This window comes from Oryza sativa, chromosome 7 (genome assembly GCF_034140825.1).
Source record: "Oryza sativa Japonica Group chromosome 7, ASM3414082v1".
Lineage (NCBI taxonomy): Eukaryota > Viridiplantae > Streptophyta > Magnoliopsida > Poales > Poaceae > Oryza > Oryza sativa.
In genome coordinates, this window is record NC_089041.1 from 2,599,171 (window position 1) to 2,621,550 (window position 22,380).

Below are 22,380 nucleotides of genomic sequence, written 5' to 3' on the forward strand. Positions count from 1 at the left end.
GGATGATCTCTTTGGATACTTTGTTGGATCCTTGGGCGAGCTAAGTTGATCGGTGAGGGTGGCACTTGCTCGCATTCTTCACTTTGATCCAAGCTTGAGGTAGAGGGATCGTCGGCTTGGGTTGATGTAGGTGGCTCCACTTGTGTTGAGGAAGACACCCCTTGTTGTGGCTCCCTAGGACGTACGTCCCCAAGAGCCAACCTTTTGATTGCTTCGCTCGGGTCCTCCTCTTCACCTAACACATGTGAGTCAACTTACTCTACTTGAGAGCCATTAGTTTCGTCAAATGTCACATCACGCGCGATCTCAACAATATCGGAGGTTTTGTTGAAAACGCAGTATGCGCATTCATTTGATCCATACCCAAGCAAGAATCCCTCATCCACTTTAGGAGCGAACTTAGATGATCTAGCCTTCTTATTTAGAATGTAACACTTACTACCGAAAACACGAAAGTAAGAGACATTAGGTTTGTTACAGGTAAGAAGCTCACAAGGAGTCTTCTTAAGAAGGCGGTGAAGATAAAGGCGGTTGATGGCGTGGCATGCGGTGTTGACGGCTTCGGCCCAAAACCGGTCCGATGTCTTGTACTCATCCAACATGGTCCTCGCCATCTCAATGAGAGTTCTATTCTTCCTCTCGGCTACTCCATTTTGTTGAGGTGAATATGGAGCTAAGAACTCGTGCTTGATGCCTTCTTCATCAAGGAAACTCTCGATGCACGTGTTGTTGAACTCCTTGCCGTTGTCGCTTCGAATGTTCTTGAACTTGAGGTCGAACTCGTTTTGTGCTCTTCTTGCAAACTTCTTGAAGATGGCTTGTGTCTCACTCTTGTCATGCAAAAAGAACACCCATGTGAAGCGTGAAAACTCATCAACAATAACAAGACCATATTTGTTACCTCCAATGCTTAGATAAGCAATTGGTCCGAAAAGGTCCATATGGAGAAGCTCCAATGGTCTTGTAGTGGTCATCACATTCTTGACGGGGTGATGTGCTCCAATTTGTTTGCCGGCTTGATATGCGCTACACACCCTATCTTTCTCAAATTGAACATTTGTTAGTCCAAGGATGTGATCGTGCTTTAGAAGCTTGTGAAGATTCCTCTTACCAACATGGGCTAGCCTCCGATGCCAAAGCCACCCCGTGTTGGACTTAGCCACTAAGCATGTCTCATGTTTGGCTTTACTTGGGGAAAAATCCACAAGGTAAAGCTTTCCCTTGAGAACACCCTCAAAGACCACGGATGAATCATTCCTTCTATAGACGGTCACATCAACATCGGTAAAGAGACAATTGTAACCCATAGAACATAATTGAGAAACGGATAAAAGATTATAGTTTAGAGATTTTACCAAGAGAACGTTGGCAATGGAGAGATCATTAGAGATTGCAATCTTACCCAATCCCATAACATTTCCCTTTCCATCGTCCCCAAAGACTATGTTATCTTGTGAAGTGCCATTTGGATCAAGTGTTGAAAACATTGATTCTTCTCCGGTCATGTGATTGGTGCATCCACTATCAATCACCCAACTTCTTCCACCGGAGATATATTCCTACAAGAGATCAATTTCTAGTTTTAGGTACCCATACTTGCTTGGGTCCTCTCATGTTAGTGACAAGTGCCTTAGGCACCCAAAGTACTCTCTTGATAGAAATATTCTTGCCCCTCGGGCCTACATACTTAGCAACAACACGACCACTAACATTCTTTCTAAGAACATAAGATGCATCAAAAGAACAATGTGAAGCATAATCATTAGGAAGGATACTTTTGGCCTTAACAAAATTGCTAAGACCTTGGGGCCTCTTGATCATCACACTCTTGTCCACCTTTCCTTTTGGTGGAGGAACATACCTAAGACCCTCATGGTTGAAGTTGTCCCTTTGATAGCCTAGGTACTCCTTTAGGGCCTTACTACCCATATGGCACTTAAGTAGGCCATTGTGAAGGAGTCCCATAAGCTTCTCATTTTGCTTTTGCAAGGCACTCAAAGAGATAGAGTTAGTAGCATAAGCTTCAATATCAATATCTTTGCATCTCACACATGGTTCATTACTTGGGACAATTTTGGAACAAGATGGCTCACTAGGAAAAGAGACACTATTTTTTAAGGTTTCGAACTTCTCTTCAAGAGAGAGGTAGGCTTTGTCCAAGCCATCCACTCTATCTTGAAGTTGAGCGTTCGCCACCTCAAGATTAGCATGAGACTCTTTGGTTTACTTGTAAAGCCGTACCAAAGCCTCATTTTTTTCTCTCTCCTTAGCAAGCTCACTCTTGAGTTCATGAGACCGCTCTTTCTCACGAATGAGCAAAGCCTTTTGCCTCTCAAGAGTTGCATATTGGTCCTCAATTCTCCCAAGCAACTCACTCAAGTGTGGTAGGGATTCCTTAGTTATGGACTTGAACAATTCGTCATCCATAACTTCATCCTCAACCTCATCCTCCTCATCACTAACAAGATCAACATTAAATGACTTGAGAGGAGAAGGTAACTTAGGCTCCTTTGCCATGAGGCAAATGGGAGCATCCTCATCACTTGAGTAGTCGAAGAGTCTCGGTGGTGATGAAGGCTTGACGGCGAACGTTGCGACTCCTTCTTCATCACTTGAGCTTGACTCGGAGTTGGAGCCGAAGATCATCCCAAGGTGAGCTTGGCCATAATGTTCCCGCTTGCTATGCTTGTACTTCTCCTTCTTCTCATCCTTCTTCTCACCCTTCTTCTTATCTTCCTTGATGTGGGAACCATCCTTGAGGTGTGGGCAATCCGCAATGAAGTGTCCGGGCTCTTTTCACACGTAGCACACTCTTGCGGAGTGTCTTCCACTTGACTTGTTGGAGTAGTGCTTGGAAGAACCTCCCTTGAAGAAGCCGCTTCGCCTCATGAACTTGCCGAACTTCTTGACGAAGAGAGCCATCTCTTCATCATCGATCTCCGCCTTGCTCTTGCTCTTGCGATTCTCTTCTTCTTCTTCCTTCGCCTTCAATGCCAAGTCTTCCTTCTTGATGCTTGTGGTTGAGCTTTGGTTGATGTATTGGATGACATCCTTGGACTCTTGCACGAGCATGTCATGGGCAAGAATACGTCCGAGCAAATCATGAGGTGTGAGAGTCTTGTAGTCCGGACGGTCACGAATGATGGTCACCAAGGTAGAGTTCCTTGGAGTGATTGCTCGAACCATCTTCTTGACCACAACCTCATCGGTCATGTCCTTGGAGCCAAGTCCCTTGATCTCATTGACGATCTTGCTCAACCGGTCGTACATGTCACTTGGGCTCTCACCATCCAACATCACAAATCTCTCAAATTGCCCCTTGAGGATCTCCACCTTGGACTCACGAACACTATCCGTGCCTTCATGCAAGTTCCGAAGCATGTCCCAAATCACTTTGGCACTCTCAATGCCATCCACACGGTTGAACTCACTTCCACTCAAGGCGCTAAGTATTGCATTAGCGGCTTGAGCGTTCTTGTGCTTGTTCTCGTCGTCCTCCTTGGTGGGATCTTCGGGATTCTGCAACACATAGCCTTTTTCGACTATTCTCCAAATAAATGGGTTAATAGACTTCAAATGCATATTCATCTTATGCTTCCAAGCGGCATAGTCCGTACCATTGAAGTACGGAGCTTTGCCGCTATAGGTACTCACATAAGATGTAGATATAGGTGGATAGTCATAAGGAAATATAGCTCCCTTATCACCATCTTTGCCTTCCCCCGTTTGGCCCGACATGATCTCTTTAAGCGGTTAAGCCTAATTAGGAGATTAGGCTCTGATACCAATTGAAAGTGTCAATTAGGCCTAGAGGGGGGTGAATAGGCTAATTCAAAAATCCAATTAAAAGCGGAAGCAGTAATTTTCGGATATTTCCGAAATTTTTGGATATATCTGAAAATTTTCGGAGTCAGCACAAGTAGCAAAGTAAATCCTAGATCTAGTTGCCTACAACAAGAATATGCTAGCACAAACAGCAACTATACCTATAGCGGCTCAAGAAAGCTAAGCTAGTGGAGAGGGAGGAAGTAAAGTCACCAAAGATGAAGCTCACAAAGATGTTCCCGAAGTTTTTTGGACATGTCCGAAAATTCCAGCTCAGCACCAACAGCAAAGTCAACGAGAGATTTTTCGGACATTCCGAAAACTTTTCGGACAAGTCCGAAAATTTCCAGAACCAAAAACACGGTTATGGATGTTTTCGGAAAAGTCCGAAAATCGCTTTTGGACAAGTCCGAAAAAACACAGAAGCGTTTTTGGCTTTGCTAAAGTTTTTCGGAAACTCCGAAAATCAATTTCGGAAAAGTCCGAAAATAAACAGAACCACATTTGCCTTCTCAGTCATTTTCGGAAAATCCGAAAATGTCTTTCGGACATATCCGAAAATTTCCAGAAGCGAAAATTGGTTCTGTGCATTTTCAGAAAGTCCGAAAATGACTTTCGGAAAACTCCAAAAATTTCCAGAACACATCAAACTGAGGAGAAACACTTTTAAAAATTGATGTTGAGCACTTTGATCACTCCTCATATGTCAATGCATCATCCCTCTTAATAGTGCGGCATTCCTATTGACTCAAACAAAAAGAAAAGATACAATATACCATTTGCTCATTTGCCGCATCACATCTCATTAACATATTCAGCGGGAAATGCATTACGCTAACTCATTGAGGACATAGCAACCTTCACCTTTGCTTAAAGAAAAATGTTAGTCCTCTCTAATCGCATTGTAATTAATCACCAAAATCGTTAGGGGCCTAGATGCACTTTCACACATGGAAGGTGAAGGTTCCATATGGCTTAGGATGGAGGTATTGTGTGCGTATGGGATGCGGAGTCGAATTTGGAAGGAGTCCAAATTTGGTGGAATTGGTTTTGTAAAGTTTGTTTCTTGTACGAGAAGGTTTCCTAGGGTGATTAGGACTTCTAGTATGAGTTTGGTTCGTGGCTTTAGGCTGCCTACCTTGGGTATAAATAGAGAGGGAGCGTGAGGCTTCCCGGTATCGCTTTGGAGAGTAATTAAGTTGATAGTTGAGTTAGGGTTTCGAGTTTTCTCAAGATTTTTGTAAGGAGTGTTGTTGTTGCACTTTGTAAACACAGAGAGAAGTAATAAAGTTATCATCCACTTTAAGAGTTCTTCGATTTGTATTTCACCGGGTTTCGGCGGTCCAACCGGCAATACACCGGCGGTCAGACCGGCGACGAGTGGCGGTCAGACCGGCGGCATAAGGGCGGTCAGACCGGCGACGAGCGGTCGGACCGATCGATCTACACCGGTCAGACCGACAGCATCAGGGCGGTCAGACCAGCGAATCATCTTCGGTCAGACCAATCTCGTGAATTTGAGGGTAACTTTTATTTCTGCTAAAAGTTTTTGTTTTTGGGCATACCAACCATTCACCCTCCCCCCCCCCTCTGGTTGGCTTAGTTCTTGCGTTTCGATCCTACAGAACTCAGCCGCCAGCCAAAGGGAACAGGGAAGGGAAGGGATAAGGGAATGACCTAGGGTTTTCACTTTTAGTGCTCACTATTGTCTATTGGGCCTTCTAAATAAATGGGCCTATGGGCTTTGTGGCCTGGCAGATTGCTGAGGGCTCGTTAAGGCTCACAAGCAGCTCGCGAGCTGGCTCGTTATCTCTAACGAGCTAAAATGCCAGCTCGGCTCGTTAGGAAAATGAAACGAGCCGAGTCGAGCGAGCTAACGAGCCTCGAGCTTTTCGTCCGCCCCTATCAGGGTATCAACCAAACAAGCCTTATACTCCTCTCTGACAATCCCACAGTTGACCTCTCCGATTCAACCGCTGACCATGTTAGATTTTTGCCGCATTACTGTCTCCTCTATTGGCCCCATCCCCAACCTCTCCCTCACCTCTAGTGGTTAGAGTTGCCGCTGCCACCACTTCATTGTCTACTTTCTCCACCATCGTCCTCTACCCCACCCATCCTAACTAGTCGACAATTTTACCCCCACTATCAACCCTTTCCTCCATCCTCTCCTAACCTCATGGCTCCGGCAGTGATGTCAGCTGCCATCTCGTTGCCCGTCATCAGTCAATCTGCTATCGTCCCAGTCATCCCTCTAAGCCCGAAACACGCCCCAAACACTTCTTCTTCTAACCCTACCCTATAATGCTAAGTCGTATGCCCATTATTATCACGTCGTGATGTGTTCAGAATCTGTTAATACGCTCGTCATCCCTGGTTCGTGTGTGACACAAAGTCCTCAACGTAGGTATGAGTTGGATCAAAACTCCGAACAAGAAAAAAGGGGCTGAATGTGTCCGTCATCGCCACCAGGAATTAATATTCACGCGACATGCAGTTGCATAATTTGAAAGTTGGATCTAAAATAGAGTAAGCTGAATTTTATTTCTTTTTATCTAAGAATATACCGGGTTTTTAATCCTATAATAATTAATTATCCTGAAATTAAATATTTAGTAAGTGAGAGGTACTAGTGCAAATTATGAAAATAGTAAGGACGCTACTAGGACTAACGTCCAGGCGCGGACGCTAGAGCGAACAGCGTCCTGTCTCGAGCTCTCTGGAGATCCTAAATTGTGATGATATGCTTGATTGTTATTAGGTAGAAGGATCGTAGATTAAAAAAGTGCCATAAAAAAGGCACTAAAAAGCTTTCCTTAAAAAAACATGTATGTTTTAAGCATAACTAGTGGCATTAATTCAGTTTAAAATAGGAATGTAAAAAAGTTATGCCGCGTATGTGAGGTCTAATTGGTGAAAATACAAGGGTGAAAGATTCTTAATTGCATTTAAATGCATTCTTATTGTTAATTAATTAAAAAATCTTGAACTGAGTTTTAGCATATGCTTAGTGGCGTACAGACGTGGCTACGTTCACTATCTCGGGGTCACGGACCCCGGGTAGATTATTTAGTTCCAGCTAATTTATATCATGTTAATAATTAATATATTAACCAATAATTAGATAATTAATATGTATAGAATGTTGGTAGCTTTTGTTATTGGTTCGTCACTGCGTATGCTTGTGGTTGTGGACGATATGATTGGCGTTTGTTGGAGCCAAAGAAATAGTTAAAAGAGAGGACGTGATGTTGATATGAGCTGTTATAAGATTGGCCTTATGGCTCCAAAGTACTACTAGTAGATTACAGGGTGCCTAACAAAAAAAGAGGTGCACTAAACAAATTATTATCAGCAATGCACAATATATAATAGGACCTGATTGGTATTAAAAAGTGAAGCAGAGAAGAAATATACAGCAACTTGTTTGTAAGAGAAAACAATCTCAGGGGCTGAAGTGAAGTGCAGACAACTTAAGTATGAGCCTCCATCGATGAAGCCATGGACGACGATAGCGCAAGAAAAAACTTGGAAGGGGCAAAAAGAAAGAGCCGAGGGCATAACTGCTAAGAAAACAATGGGCAGCACTAAAGAAGGAAACAGATGAGGGTCTATTTATAAGATAAAAAATCTTCAGGGGCTGAAGTGCAGACAACTTAACTATGCCTTCATACACGAAGGACGAGAACGGAAGAAAAAGATTCAGCAGAAGGGGCAGAAAGAAAGAACCGAGGGCATAACTGCGATAAAAAGTATAAGCTCCAGGGACCTGGGCAGAATTCTCAAAAAAATTTGGACCATTTCTCGATTTGTGCGTGTCATCCTTGCGCAGGGGCCATGCTAATCTTCTCTGTATCGTTCCAATTTTATCGGATGTCTCCGAAGAGATGACCAGGCTAGCGCGGGCGGGTATATAAGCTGGTGCTTCTCCGATCGAATTCTCGAGGTGGTACTAAAATAAGCGCGCGCGTCCGTGCGTGACGTGCCGACCGTCCAGATTTCAACCTACGGATCGGATCTGACTATGCGGGGCTTTGTCACCTTGGGCCTTGTGGGCCTCACCATATTGGGCCATATGGCTCGTAATTGGCTATTGTGTTTGTGTACGCTTGTGACCTACTCCACCTCTGCGGCTATGCAAGCGAGAGCTTTCTGAAACAAAATTCAAAGAATTAACCATGCATTAACCCTCCACAAACTCTTGCTAACTATTTACTTCATTATTATTACAGAGTGAAAAACACGACCTAAATCATACTCCCTCCTTCCCTAAATGTTTGACACCGTTGACTTTTTTAAACATGTTTGACCGTTCGTTTTATTCAAAAACTTTTGTGATATGTGTAAAACTATATGTATACATAAAAGTATATTTAACAATAAATCAAATGATAGAAAAAGAATTAACAATTACTTAAATTTTTTGAATAAGACGAACAGTCAAACATTTTAAAAAAAAGTCAACGGCGTCAAACATTTTGGGATGGAGGTAGTAATATATAATCTTCACAATTTTACACGAAAAAACTAGCACTGTTCCTTGCTTCTTACATAAGTAATATACTACAAAGAGAACCAAACCACCACAGGTACTAATTACTTTGGTAGCATCGACCCAATTCACACGGATTGGAAAACTCTCAGATGAAGAAACATCATAGACGCAGCTGCGAAGATCATCCACATGCTTCCTCGAGTCAGTGCTGATGCAGCAGATGTCCTGCACCAATCCAGCAAAATTTAATTAATTTACCAGTCATATGTAATAAGGAGAAAGAAGAACATCTGAAACAATTATGGACTGAACTTACTCGGATGCCAGGAACTTGCATGATCCAAAACCTATCAAGAACACAAAGAACAGATGTAAATTACAATTACAGATGTCACTGAACAATGCTGAATTGTAAAAATGTAAACAAACTGTCTGTTGTTGTGTTACTTGGATTTCTCTTGATGATGGTTCCGGCGCCACCGAAGTTGCAGGCGATGTCGGAGTTGCCGTTCTGCTGGTAGAAGATGTTGAAGGCGTAGGAGGCGTGGGAGAGGAGGGTGTCCGGCTGGTAGCACCGACCACCGGGTTGCAGCGGGGTGCAGTCCGCGCCGCCCTGGCCGCACGCCCAGTCCAGCGCGTTCTGGAGGTCCTCCTGTGACACCCCCGGCCGCGCCACGCACCACGTCACGCCGTCCACGAACGTCATGTTCCCCTCCGGTGGCGACAGCGTCGGGATCGGCGTCGCGGACTCCGCCTTCTCCTGTGGCGCGACGCGTGCGCCTGCTGCTGAGACTGATCACAGAGGAAATGACAGAGTGAGAACATTGTGATGATCGGATTGACTGAACATTTACAGCTAAACGTGAACAAACAAAACAGTCAGTGAGAACATTGTGATGATCGGATTGACTGAACATTTACAGCTAAACGTGAACAAACAAAACAGTCTGTTCATAGATACAGCTAGTTCTGAGATTATGCATATAAAGTTTGCAGTGGTACTACTAACAGATCAAAGCAAGCTCATTCAAATACTTAGTATGAGAAATATTTGTGGAGAAGACACGGGCAAAGAACAAGAGCAGTGCAGTTACCCACCTATGAACCATCCCAGAATCAAAAGGCTGTGCATGATCAACTGCTTTCTCTTCATGGTTGAAACCGAACTGAAAGCAGTCACTGCTTTTCACTCAGCTCTCTCCCTCTTTGTCTATCTACCACTCTCTCCTCAATGTGAGGGCCTAGGGAATATATTGAGTGTCTGAACGAAGGGCAGCTGTATCAACAGGAAAGCTTGTCTTGTTCATGGGAAAGGGTCAGGGTTTCACTCGAATTACTAAGCAAGCAAGACACGAACTAAAAGAAGTCCCCACCGTGGTGCATATTTATGGCCATAGCAGGGAGGAGATGGCTTGAAAAGTGGCACAAAGATCCCATATTTCCAATGTACAGAGAGAAATGCATCTTGTAGCTATCAGAGAGCCACCCGCCCAGTTCCTATGGCCATATGGTCACCATTTGACTAATTTGGTTCGAATCTACACAAACATGACTTTACCATAATTCCTCTTACAAAATTGTAATATCTGCAGACCCTACCGACGTTTTATATGCTGTCATTGAATTGATAAATGAGTGAGCTTTACCATGATGAGAATCGCCATGCCGATCGTCTATTAATTTATGTTGCAGTTATTGTAATGCCTGGAGCAGAACATGTTATAAATGATTATACCAGCAGCTGCTGGTTCTTGGATTGTGCAACCAATGCAGGGACCTTTATGAACATAATAGAATAATATGGATGAGAATGACTTGAAGGCCAGGAAACCATGAGATTCCTTTTGCCTTCAAGATGTGCAAGCATGGACATTATTTCTAAAAGAACAAAAAGAAACTTAGGCAATAGATTCCATAAGATTGAAAGGGGCCAAGTGCATGTTCTAATTTCTTTTCTTTGTTGTTTCATGGTAGCATATGTCGGGGCTTAATGAGAAAAGCTTTCCTTGAGGATTAAGGGAAGAACCTTGATTCACTTTGTAAAGAGTGAAGCCTAATGAAGAGGTTTCCTGAAGATTACATGGAGAATGCTGCATGTTTTAACCTGGGACAAGGGTTCAATACAGGAGAGAACCTGATAAAGAAAATCAGATCTTGAAAAAACTAGGTCCAGTGCCCCTAGGGCCTGTACTTTTTTACCCCTTGTTCAATGAAATAGCACAATCTTGTGCTGATTCCATTAAAAAAACTAGGTTAAGTAAAATAACTTATCAAAACTGAAATGGCATACGTACAGAATGCAACAAAACGCACTAGTAAGACATTTTACATAGTGAATTTGGGATGGTGCTGGAAACAGTTTCCAAAAAGAGGATAAATGGAAGTGGTGCACACAAATGTCAACAGTAATCCCCATGAGTAGAAAGTAGAAACATATGGAACAATGCAACATCCATTAAAAGGTTAACACCAATGCATAATATTAAGATAAAAACTTTAGTGTTTTCATGATGAAAGTTGTATCTTAACTTTGCTCTGGAAGCTTTAGACAGTTTGATGTTGTATGAAAGAAACGAAAAGAAAGATCTTATAGTTTAATGCAGTGCAACTTTTCAGCATCCAGTTCTATAGCATATCGGTAGCCAATGAGTGGAAACATTTATTGCTTACCAATATACATAAAGGGAAGCCAAGCAATAAACTACAGTAGTGCTTTGTATGGAATTAAATTTGTAACTAGAATCATGCCTGATATGTTCTTTAAAAAAAGGATCAGGTCCGATATAAGTGGAACACCCAGAATAAAGTTTGATAAAACTCAGGCAATTTTATAAGGCTTATTTCAAAGATGTATGTATTCAGAATCAAAACAGTTTTGAAAATTCGGTATGATAATTAAAAGGAAAGAAATGGATCCCAGACAAAAGCCACAGTTTGGTACCTTATAAGCATATCAACACAATAATTGGGGGTCGTCCGCATAACATGCCTCATGTCTCTGTAGTTTTCTCGCTTGTACTGGTACCTTATAAGCATATCAACAAAATAATTGCTGGGTCGTCTGCATAACATGCCTCATATCTTTGTAGTTTTCTCACTTGTACCATCAGGTAGTGTTCAGTGTCCATCGTCAAGGTTGTACTATCAATATATGATGATGCTACAGAACATGTTATGCAACAAGAACTCAGCACCAGTTATCTGATTGGCATGGAACCTCATAAACCACGCTTTTATCACTGTCAATCTTTACATGAATCAACTACCAATAATCTTTGCACGAACATGCCCCCCCTTGGAAATGATGGAACCTACTTCGATCCCTGACAATGATTTCACGATCATAAACTTTTGATATTAGATTAAATGCAACATGACAGTCCCCACACATCCTCAAGTTCTTTATTATCCTGATAGGAATGCCTGGAAGAGACTTCAGCAAGGCAAATGCAATGGCTAGCCTCTCACTATGGTAGTTTAAGGCGGTCTCTTTCTCTTCCTCCTCTATATCTGCCAATACGTTACTTGTGCGAGGGATGTAACCTTCTCGCCTCAATCTCTCAGCTATCTCAGCCAGCATTTCATATATCTGCTCACTCTCAGGATGTGACCTGTCTCCCATAACAAATTCATATACAGAGTTTCGGAGCTCAACGAGACTATGCCCAGGGTTTTTCCTCACTCTATCTTTTACCATTGTCTTCCTAAGCACATGAACATCTGCCCACATCCCAACAGCAGCATAAAGGTTGGAGAGGAGCACATAGTCTCCACTGTGCCCAGGGTCAAGCTCAACCAACCGTTCCCAAGCAACCTTCCCTAGTTCCAGCTTCTTGTGCATAGCACAAGAACCCAGCAAGGTCCTCCATACCACAGCATTTGGCTCCAATGGCATTGTGATGATATAATCGTAAGCCTCCTCAACTCTTCCTGCTCTCCCCAACAGGTCCACCATACATCCAAGATGCTCAATCCTCGGTGAAATGCCATAATCCTCCTTCATCCTATCGAAATACCTAAATCCATCATCAACCAATCCACAGTGGCTACATGCATACAAAACTCCTACCATAGTAATTTCAGTTGGCACTAACTTCTCCCTCTCCATTAGACTGAAAAGCTCAAGTGCCTCCTTCCCAAACCCATTCGCTGCCAGCCCTACGATCAACGACGTCCAAGAGACGACGGTCCTCCCCAACCCCATCTCCTCAAATATCCTCCTTGCATCGTTGACACTACCACACTTGGCATACAGATCAATCAGGGCATTGCTCACATGCGAATTTTCAACCAACCCAACCTTTTCCACATACACATGAACCCTCCTCCCAAGAGCAAGCGCCCCAAACTCCGCACAAGCGGTTAGAACACTGACTATGGTGAATCCATCTGGCGCAAAGTCAACGCCCAACATCTCCCAGAAGACAGTGAGAACCTCGTTAGGTCGCCCGTTGGCCGCAAAGCTGTTAAGCATCGAATTCCACGAGACAAGGTTCCGCCCACGCACCGGCATTTCGTCGAACACCTTATGCGCGCTCTCGAACAGGCCGCACGCGCCATAAAGGTGGACGAGCGAGTTCTGGACGAAGACGAGCGTGACGAAGCCGTTCTTGGCGGCCTCAGCATGGAGGCACTCCCCTTCACGGAGTGCGAGGAGGCGCGCGCACGCCTGGATCAGCGGCGGGTAGGTGTGCGTGTCGGGCAGCGCGAGGCGGCGGCGGTGGAGCTCGAGCGCGACGCGCGGGCGGGGCGAGCCCGCGGCGATGCGGAGCACGGTGTTGAGGGGGAACGGGTCTAGTGGCCCGTGCGGGAGGAGGCGGGAGAGTACCGCGACGGCGTAGCGGAGCGGCGGCGCGCGGAGGGCGGCGAGGTGGAAGAGGAGGTGCTTGGCGAGGAGCGGGTGGGAGGTGGGCACCCCGGCCCGGAGCGCCCGCGCGTGGATCTGCTTGGCGGCGGCGAGGGATGGCGCGGCGAGGTGGAGGCGGAGGAGCGCGACGCAGTGGCGCAGCGCCGGGCGGGTGGACGGGATCGCCTCGCTCATCGGAGGGGCATCTGGTCGCCGGCTCGCCGCCGTTCGTGCGCCGCCGCCCGCGCGGGCGCTGTGGATTTTCGCGCGATTTCGAGCCGTGCTCTTCTGCAGAGTGGGCCGGGAATCTCCGGCCCAACGCGGTGGGCTGGTTAGATGGGCCAAGGCCGGGCCAATATGTCTGGGCCCAAAAAGGCCCATGCCAACGGGGAGAAACGACGACGGCGAGGCCACCGTCCGCTGGCGAGTGCAGCGGTTGCAACTTGCAACTCACGACCTGCCTGCCCTCCAGGGTTAATACACAAGATTCTAGCAAAAATGACAACATTCTCGGACACCGAGTCAGCCATGATACTAGCTTCAATGAACAGTAACAATGAGTAAATCAGTAAATTATCAATCAGGTTACGGTGCACTAGGCAACAGATTTCTGAGTTTTGTTACACATAAGAGGACTAGATTTAGCAGTCACCACGAGCATGAACATATGATAGAAACTTAAACTTAAAAAGGCGCGATATCCACAGCAGCTACCTAGAACTATGAAGTAAAGAATAAACCTCAACACACACATTAAGAAGGCAAGCAATCCCGAGTGCATATTATGTACACGGACATGACATAAGTTTTCCTATCCTGGCAATAGCAGATTCACACTTCACAGGGGTTCATTTCAACGTGGAAATTCATCAGAAATTCGTTTGCAGTGATGATGAGTAATACTCTCCGGTCTCGACACAAGCAACCAGCACTTGCATTAGATGGATGGGGCTCTGGAGGTGGTGTGCAACTGGGCGTCTTCGAAGATATCCACATCCTCTAGCTTCTCAGGCTTCAGGCAAGCCGGGATGTAGGAGGTGTAGACGGCATCCATGTTCGGCGTGTCTTTCACGTTGTGCTGAACCACCTCGAGAGGGGTCTTGGCGAACGCCGGGTAGAACCGCATATGGCAAATGTAGGCGAAGATGAAGCTTATTGGGATGAGGGGCACAAGAACAGGGGAGTACAAGAACTTCTTCAGCAGGATGACACCAACCATGGTGATCTGGTAAATCAGTAGAGCTGCAATGATCCTTGTGTGCATATGTGGCCACATTCGCCCGTTGCTCTCGTAGCTGGGAACATAAACTCGGAGAACCTGCGTTAAAAGAAAGGTTACCCCGTCACAAAGTTTATCTAGCAATGGCTATCATCAGAGACTCAAGAGTATTAAAAAGGATTGAAAGCGGATTTCAGAAGTTCATGCTGAAGTAGGTTTCATAACCTACATTCGACAATGGGAAACTACTAATTAATTTGTCCTTTCCAATTCAGTTTCAATATTAGTGTGTTAAAACTTCGGTTAAAGCAAGTAACTCTTGGCTCACCTGATTTTTCACTATAATCCATCCAAGAGCAAAGTAAGCAACACCAAATGGAATAATCAGAGGTGCAATGACAGAGTAGCACAGCACTATTGTAACTATGAGCATGTCATTCGGAACCCTGGTGTTATATCCTAGGTCGCCTGGAGCCCAAGCTGCTCTCACTTCATCCTCGGTCTTGCATAGGTACTTCCTCTTCAGGTGGAAAATGATAAGAGGGACCAAGCGAGAGAGCTCAAGCCCATAACCAACAAAGAATCTGGCAACAAAAACAAATGAAAAGTTACTTTCTGAATTGTACAGACGTGTAGGATGGAAATAGCTGACAATACCAGGTACATAATGTGAGAAGAAAGCATTGCTTACTTCAGTGCAACAAATGTAAGGAAGAAAGTTGCACTTCCTGGAAGGCTGCTGGCAAGCATGTTCACAATCCCAGGAGGGTTATTGATTATGGTTGTCAAAGCACTGAACAATGTGGAACTAATAGTAACCCCAAGGAAGACATTGAACACAATGAAGTAGAAGTACTTCCCTGCTGCTGCCCTAACTGTATGACCCTGTGAAGGAATCCCCTCCAGCTTTGAGAGGAACATTAGAAGACTAGGCAGCAAAGCAAGGAAAACAATAAGTGCAAGCTGCGGGAGGTAAGCCTGTAGGACAGTCTTGATTTTCGGTTGGTCCACCACCACCTTCAGAAAGGGAAGCTTCTCCCTCAACTTCTCCAAAGTTGTAAGAGCAGAGATAGCAGTAATAGGAATCATATAGAAAACCACTGTGAGAAAGACAATGGTATAGACCACAACCTGTCTGATTTGCCTCTCATATATTTTCTTGGAAAGATTAGACCATATTATCTGGCGTGGTTCAGGAGCCTGCTCAACAGTCCATTTATCAAACATCTGAGCATGGAGAGTCTGAGATGCAGAAGCTGCAGCAGATCTTCTGTTGAAAAACACAATTGCAGCCTGTTGCTGTTTCTCACGAAGGGTAGTCTTCTGTTCGGCCTCCAGTTTGGGCAGCAACTCCTTGATTTGGTCATTACAATACTCAATTGTATCAACCTTTTTACCGATAAGACCAAGAAATCCAATCCGATGCGTAGGCTTGGTGCCCTCAGGCTTGCCTGTTGTTTTAGACTCCGCATAGACAACTTCAGCACGAGCAATTTTCTGTTTGTGACCTTCAATCTCTTGATAAATTTTGTCAGCCTGCAAAGTGCATTATGATCAGAATACATGGATTTTGGGGTACATTCTGAGACATGTCGCACAAGTATACAAGAAAGATAAAACAAGGACCATCAGTCCCCCTAAAAACATCTTAAGAGTGGCAATACCTTTGTGTGGTCAGTCACAACCATTGATCTGTAGAAGGTATCAGGATGAAGTGCTCGGAAATATGAGTCTACAGAATCCTTTATAGTTTGATCAGGAGGTGGCTTAGGAACATCTCTCACCAACACAGCAAACTCCTCCGGTTTAACATCTGGTGTTGATCTTGCAGCCGCTCTCATATTAGAAACATGCTTGTAGGACTTCCATAGTACGAAGTACGTGACAAAAGAGACCCAATAGACTGATAATAGAAATGCCCACAGCCTTCGGCTATGTTCCTGTAGAAAATGTAAAGGAGTTTGGCTGTGAGTATGATTATATGATAATCAGGATCTTGAATGCTAGCCTTGACTGGAGATTAGGAAGTTCTATCTCTACAATTTCTACAGAAAAATAAAAGACCAGTTTCTGTACTAATTGATTGCTCATAATTTACACATGAACAAATTCATAATACAATGTTGAGAGACTTTACAAGCAGCCACATCAAGAATTCAGGGCCTGTTTGGCACAGCTCCAACTCCAGCTCCACCCCTCCTGGAGTTGGAGTTCAGCCAAACAGTTTCAGCTCCACCAAAACTCCACCAAAACTGGAAGTGGAGCTGGGTGGAGCTCTCTCACAAAATGAACTAGAGTTGTGGAGCTGGGTTTAGGCAACTCCACAACTCCACTCCAGACCCAACTCCTGGACTCTTGGAGCTAAATTTAGGAGTTGGAGCTGTACCAAACAGGCCCTCATACTGGGCTACAAGCCAATTGGCCATAGGGCGTAAACTGATATGGCAGTTATTCAAGGATATTGATCATCACAAATCCATTTGGATCAAAACTTTGGAAATGGCGGAGCTAACAGAACAGAAAGGAACACTAGGCTGATCAATGATCATACAGTGACATGTAAATAGTAACAAGCAATCAGGGAATATGGTTGCCATGTTTTTGTATATAACAACATGCTTATATTTGTTCCTTTTCTTTTACAGAAGGGACAATCTCAGCAAGCAAAATACTGGTGCCGTGCGATTCCTATAGTCATATACATCATAAACTGGTAACAAGCCAAGCCATGCAAGTAAACTCGAGTTGAAGGGCCACTTACTTGAACATTGCCCAGTGCTAATTTCTCGAGCTCTGTGAAGTTCTGGGGTGTTTTGCCATTCTTCAGGCCAATAGCCCTTTCCAGGTTCAGGTTATCGTCAGTAGCAGCAACAGGTAGCAGAACTGGAAGCAGCACAATCCCAGAGAACACCAAGATGGACAACACTGTAACATAAGAGAAAATTATTAAACAAATTGTCATAATAGGTGGCAAGTCAATATGTTATATCAACTTAGCTATTTTTAGCCAAAATGGCACCTTAGCCAAATTTAATCAGTAAAGTGCAGCATAAATCAATTAACATGCTGAATTTCATACTTGGCAATCCTCCATGCATCATAGTTTTCTATAGCCAACCTTTCATTCAGCACGACTTGCCCCTATAAATTGGCCCCGTTTTGTTAGCGAAAAGAAAATTTTTGGGTGTCACATCGGATGTTTGACCAGATGTTGGAAGGGGTTTTCGGACACGAATGAAAAAACAAATTTCATAACTCGCCTGGAAACCACGAGACAATCTTTTGAGCCTAATTAAGCCGACATTAGCACATGTGGTTTACTATAGCACTTATGGCTAATCATGGACTAATTAGGCTCAAAAGATCCATCTCGTGATTTCCATGCAAACTGTGCAATTAGTTTTTGTTTTTATCTATATTTGATACTCTATGCATGTGTCCAAAGATTCGATGTGACGTTTTTGGGAAAAAAAAATTGGAAACTAAACAAGGCCTTACAGAGCCACGCAATTTTCTCCAAATAAATTGTTTAGTCTAAGAAAGCATGAATTAGTAGTAATTGTTATCTTTATGTTGGTACATGAAACGGTGAAACATAAAAATATTTTTTATCAGTTTTTTTATATATAATACACGGTACTACTACTTCTGCAAACAAAAGGATAACAAAAAAACAAAAGTGAGAAGAAATCTCTGGACCAAATTTCCTGGGATTCAGTACTACAGGGGCACCTAGAAATTAAAATTTAGAACTCCCCGACCCGAAAATACTCGAAGAAATCGCACGAAACCATTTTTTTTTTCCGTTGGAGCAAAATCACAACCAACTCAACTCCTGAAATAAACTGAACTGAACTGAACTAAGAGAGCGCAGGGGAGAGGGATGTTGTTGCTATTATTATTATACCGGAGGAGAGGAAGACGAGGTAGACGGCGGCGTCGACCCCGCCGGCGGCGACGACGTCACCCTCCGAGGCGGAGATCGCCTGGCGCAGCCACCCGACGGGGCTCCTCGTCCCCCGCCCCCGCCCCTCCCACGGGTCGAGCCCCCGCAGCAGGACGCTCGGGTAGTACACCGGCGCATTGCCCGGCCTGCTCGACAGCCACGTGAACACCAGCACCAGCACGACGAAGATCACGAACGACGTCAGCAGCGACGTCACGAACGACGCGGTGTCCATCCCGCCGCCGCCTCCCTCCTCCGGCTTCGATTAGTGGTGGCGTCGGGAGCGATTAGCGGGGGTGATTAGGGAGGAAGGGGGGAAGCATTGGATGCTTGCTTTGCTTGGGTTTGGTTTGCGAGGGGAGGGGAGGAGTGGAGTTGATGAGTTGTGGAGGTTGCCAAATGAAGGAAAGGGAGAGGAGGAAGAAGACACTACTAGACAAGCAAAGGAAGGGGAGGAGACAAAGGAGGAAAGCGTGAATTACTGTATTGCCCCTATATCTGATTGTTAATTTTGTTTCGCTGCCCTCGCAAAAAAAAAAAAAATTTGTTTCGCTGCTTTTGCTGCTGGAAAGAAGCAGTAGGGCCTTCTTTTTTGACTTCACGGGTGGAGTGACCGTTTTACCCTTTGAAGCCGTGTCCTTGGCGATGGAGAGTGATCGAGGTTGACAGGTGGTGAAGATACGGGGAGTGTTTGGGATGTATTAAAAAATGGTGTTCAATTTATGGAAAGATTAAAGTATTTATCAAGTGTATTAAGTGTGACAAGTAAGAAAAACACGCAATAAGTTATTTAGATAAATAGTACAAACTACATGTTTAAGTATGAACTCCCTCCATCTCAAAATAAAAGAAACTGGATGAGGCATTTTCTAGTAGTACGAATATGGATAGCTTATTTTTTAATCCTAGATTCTTATATTTTGGGATGGAAAAGTATAGGGTTAAGAAAATTTAAGTATGTATCCGTTTAAATTAATACACATTTATAATTATAAATGATGACCGAAGTGTAAACTTTTTTTTTGAAGCGGGGAGAAGATGAATTTCACTAAATATGTACTACTATATATTACATTTATGTAGAACCATTCGACATCGTGATATTAAACTTTATTAAAAAAAATTAAAAGGGGGAGGGGGACGAACTTCAGTAAACATGTACTAGTAGTATATTACATTCGTATAGAACAATTCAACATTGTCATTCTCTTAAATTCTCATTGGTACTTATTATCTATTTAAAAAACAGAACGAGCTGTGATGTTGACATGAACTGGAAAGAAGCGCATATGGAAAGAAAAAAAGAAAACATAAAAAACAAGCAAGCATGGGTGTGTGTACATACTGGCATATATGGATAGGCTTGGGCATGCATTTTTTTTTTTAAAGCTTGGGCATGTCCATTTGTCCATGTCGGCATATGCCGCGCTAACAAAGAGCCATACTTGGCATGAAAAAGAAAAAGGAAAAAAGAGTAGTCATAACAGAAAGAGATTTGAAGGAAAAACCTAGGATCCAACGGGCAACGGGCAACGGCAACGGTGCTGTATCTGTGGGTGCACCGGCCCACGTGCAGTTGCAGCGGGGCGCTAAATGGCACAGCAGGGGGGCAATTTGGTCACGAGAATAATAATAAAATTGTAAAAGGAATTAAAGAAAGCCCAGTGGATATGAAAGGACCTGGCTTGTTGTGGGGCCCATTCGTGTGGTTCTACTAGTACTTCTCCTGGGCCTTTCGCTTTGCGAGAGAGAAAGCCACGTGGCGGGGGAAGCCTGGGCTGCCGACACCCCGCCCACATGTCGTCCAACCGCCCGCTCACACGCGCCGCGCATGTGCCTGCCTACGCTACGTGACGGCGACGTCGACGACGGCGAGGCGGAAGGGAAAACGCTTGGGACGCGCTGCGCACACGCAGTCACGCACAAAATTCAGGCCTTGTTCTTGGTACGTTGTCACATTGGATATACATATACACATTTAAAATATTAAATGTATTCTACTAACAAAATAAATTAGATTTCTAAAAGAAACAGATTAAGCTAATTAATTCGTCATTCTCAAATGTTTACTGTAGCACCACATTGTCAAATCATGGTGCAATTAGGCTTAAAAGATTCGTATCGCAATTTACACTTAATCTATGTAATTTGTTTTTTTCTATATTTAATACTCCATATATGTGTCTAAACATTCAATCTGACAGCGTGAAATTTTTTATTTTGAGAACTAAACACGGCCTCAATCGTGCACTCGTATATATCCGTCCTTAAAAATAACTCAACCATAGGTGCTTGTCCGGACTTCTTTTTTCTTTTTTCTTTGAAACACACATGCACGCCTACAATACGCACACACTTGTTTTTATGAACGTACACACATGTACGTCCTATTTTTAGAATATTTTCTAAAGGCTGAATTGGTATATATTGAGATTTGACAAAATCATCGTGGACATCTCATTATTAATGGATATGTCTTATATCACTGAAAGAATAATTATTGCCATGAATATGTCATAGTCTAGACTCGAAATCATGCTCCATTAGCTATAGTCTAATGAATACATCCTTCCTTGTGTTACTCCCTCCGTTGAAAATTAGTTTTGTTCTTTAGTCAAACTATCATGAGCTTAGCCAAAATCTTTAGAAAAATATTTATATATCAAATGAGCATAATATCCATTATAAAATATAATTTTATAATTTATTTATTTAAAGTTATACATGCTAATACTTTTCTTTGTGAACTTGATTATTGGAATAGTCCGACTTAGGACGAAACTCACGTAAGTTTGACTCAAGATAATGCAACGCGTGATACGTAAAGCCTAATTAACATATGCATTAAATTGTTCACGTTCGATCTTGGTGGTATATGTCAATGGATTTCTTATAGCTTTTTCAATTGCTACTGTGCACACATATGGCTGGATATCAAGCCAACTGGACTCAGTTCTGACTTAGGATAACAAATTGATAGAATAACAAAAACTAAACTAGCTCGTTAAGCCTAGCTCGACCCGGCTCGTTTGCCTACATGAGTTGGCTTGTTAATGTCAGGAGCCAACACGCTCAAACCAACATTAATCTGTTCAAGTTTACAAAATGTTTGTATACAATCCAAGCTATAGTAAATCATAGTTTGCTTCATATTTTCATACAATCCACCAAACACATGTATATATAGCAAGGTCAGTCCAAATTTTCAGGTCTATGAATAAGCGGAGCGGCACGAGACGACTAGTAGATGGGAGGGATCGATCGAGAAGGCCAAATGCCACATATGAGGATGACGGATCATCTACAGTACTGCAGAGAAGTACTGTTCATGCGACTATGCGAGGAGAACAATGTGAGCTAATGCGATTCCTTCGATCCTGATCAAACGGTCTCCGTTCTCCCTAACACCGGGAACGGTAGATCCTGTGCATTACAACTGGATCCCAAATCGAGGATAACACATGTACTAGGTTGGAGTTCTTTTTTTTTCTGTTAGAGATTACTCTCTCCGTCCCATAATATAAGGGATTTTGGGTGGATGATGTGTCACATCCACCCAAAATCCCTATTCAGATTCATTGTAATAGGATGTGTCACGTCCACCCAAAATCACTTATATTATAGGGAAAATTGGAACCATGCCATTATAATTTTGTAAAATTTGAGATATGTCATCCTGACCCACATATCATTGACTCATGTGGGTTTTACATGTCATTGAGATATCGATGACATATCTCAAACTTTGTAAAATTATAATGGCATGGTTCCAAATAACCCTATATTATAGGCCGGAGAGGGTAGCATTTTAGTACTAGTTAGACTGCTGGTGTGTTGCTAGCTTATGTTGCTCGTCATGGCCTTTTTTTTTTTTGCGAGGCTTGTCATGGCTCATTTGACTCGTGAGCTAACTCACCAGCCAACTCAAGGCTAAACCCTTAGCTCAACTCATTTGCAAATTCAAACGAGCCAAGCCACGAGTTTTGCACATCCATATGATTAATATGTTAACAGATTTTTTATTTGGCATTTCCAATTAACTTGTCAAC

The 22,380-nt window shown here is 43.5% G+C and overlaps 3 protein-coding genes and 1 non-coding gene across 4 annotated transcripts; all 4 read right to left on the minus strand.

Moving 5' to 3' along the window:
- Positions 1-7,611: 7,611 nt before the first annotated feature.
- Positions 7,612-7,714, minus strand: LOC112939753 (U6 spliceosomal RNA). Its single transcript, XR_003243623.1, has one exon. It is a non-coding gene; the product is annotated as a U6 spliceosomal RNA (small nuclear RNA).
- A 558-nt stretch (positions 7,715-8,272) lies between these two features.
- On the minus strand, positions 8,273-9,662 carry LOC4342405 (major pollen allergen Ole e 10). Its single transcript, XM_015791532.3, has 4 exons — positions 9,419-9,662; positions 8,768-9,112; positions 8,637-8,667; positions 8,273-8,545 (listed from the first exon to the last, which is right to left on the minus strand). Exons 1-4 carry the CDS (start codon positions 9,471-9,473, stop codon positions 8,446-8,448), a joined length of 531 nt encoding a protein of 176 aa, XP_015647018.1. The 5' UTR covers positions 9,474-9,662; the 3' UTR covers positions 8,273-8,445.
- Positions 9,663-11,437: 1,775 nt separating this feature from the next.
- On the minus strand, positions 11,438-13,412 carry LOC4342406 (pentatricopeptide repeat-containing protein At4g21065). Its single transcript, XM_015791530.3, has one exon. It carries the CDS (start codon positions 13,359-13,361, stop codon positions 11,583-11,585), a length of 1,779 nt encoding a protein of 592 aa, XP_015647016.3. The 5' UTR covers positions 13,362-13,412; the 3' UTR covers positions 11,438-11,582.
- A 298-nt stretch (positions 13,413-13,710) lies between these two features.
- LOC4342407 (CSC1-like protein ERD4) lies at positions 13,711-18,732 on the minus strand. The gene is made up of 6 exons (XM_015791533.3): positions 18,293-18,732; positions 17,147-17,310; positions 16,050-16,325; positions 15,077-15,921; positions 14,714-14,969; positions 13,711-14,484 (listed from the first exon to the last, which is right to left on the minus strand). The coding sequence occupies exons 1-6, from the start codon at positions 18,564-18,566 to the stop codon at positions 14,104-14,106; spliced, it is 2,196 nt and encodes a 731-aa protein (XP_015647019.1). The 5' UTR covers positions 18,567-18,732; the 3' UTR covers positions 13,711-14,103.
- Positions 18,733-22,380: the final 3,648 nt, after the last annotated feature.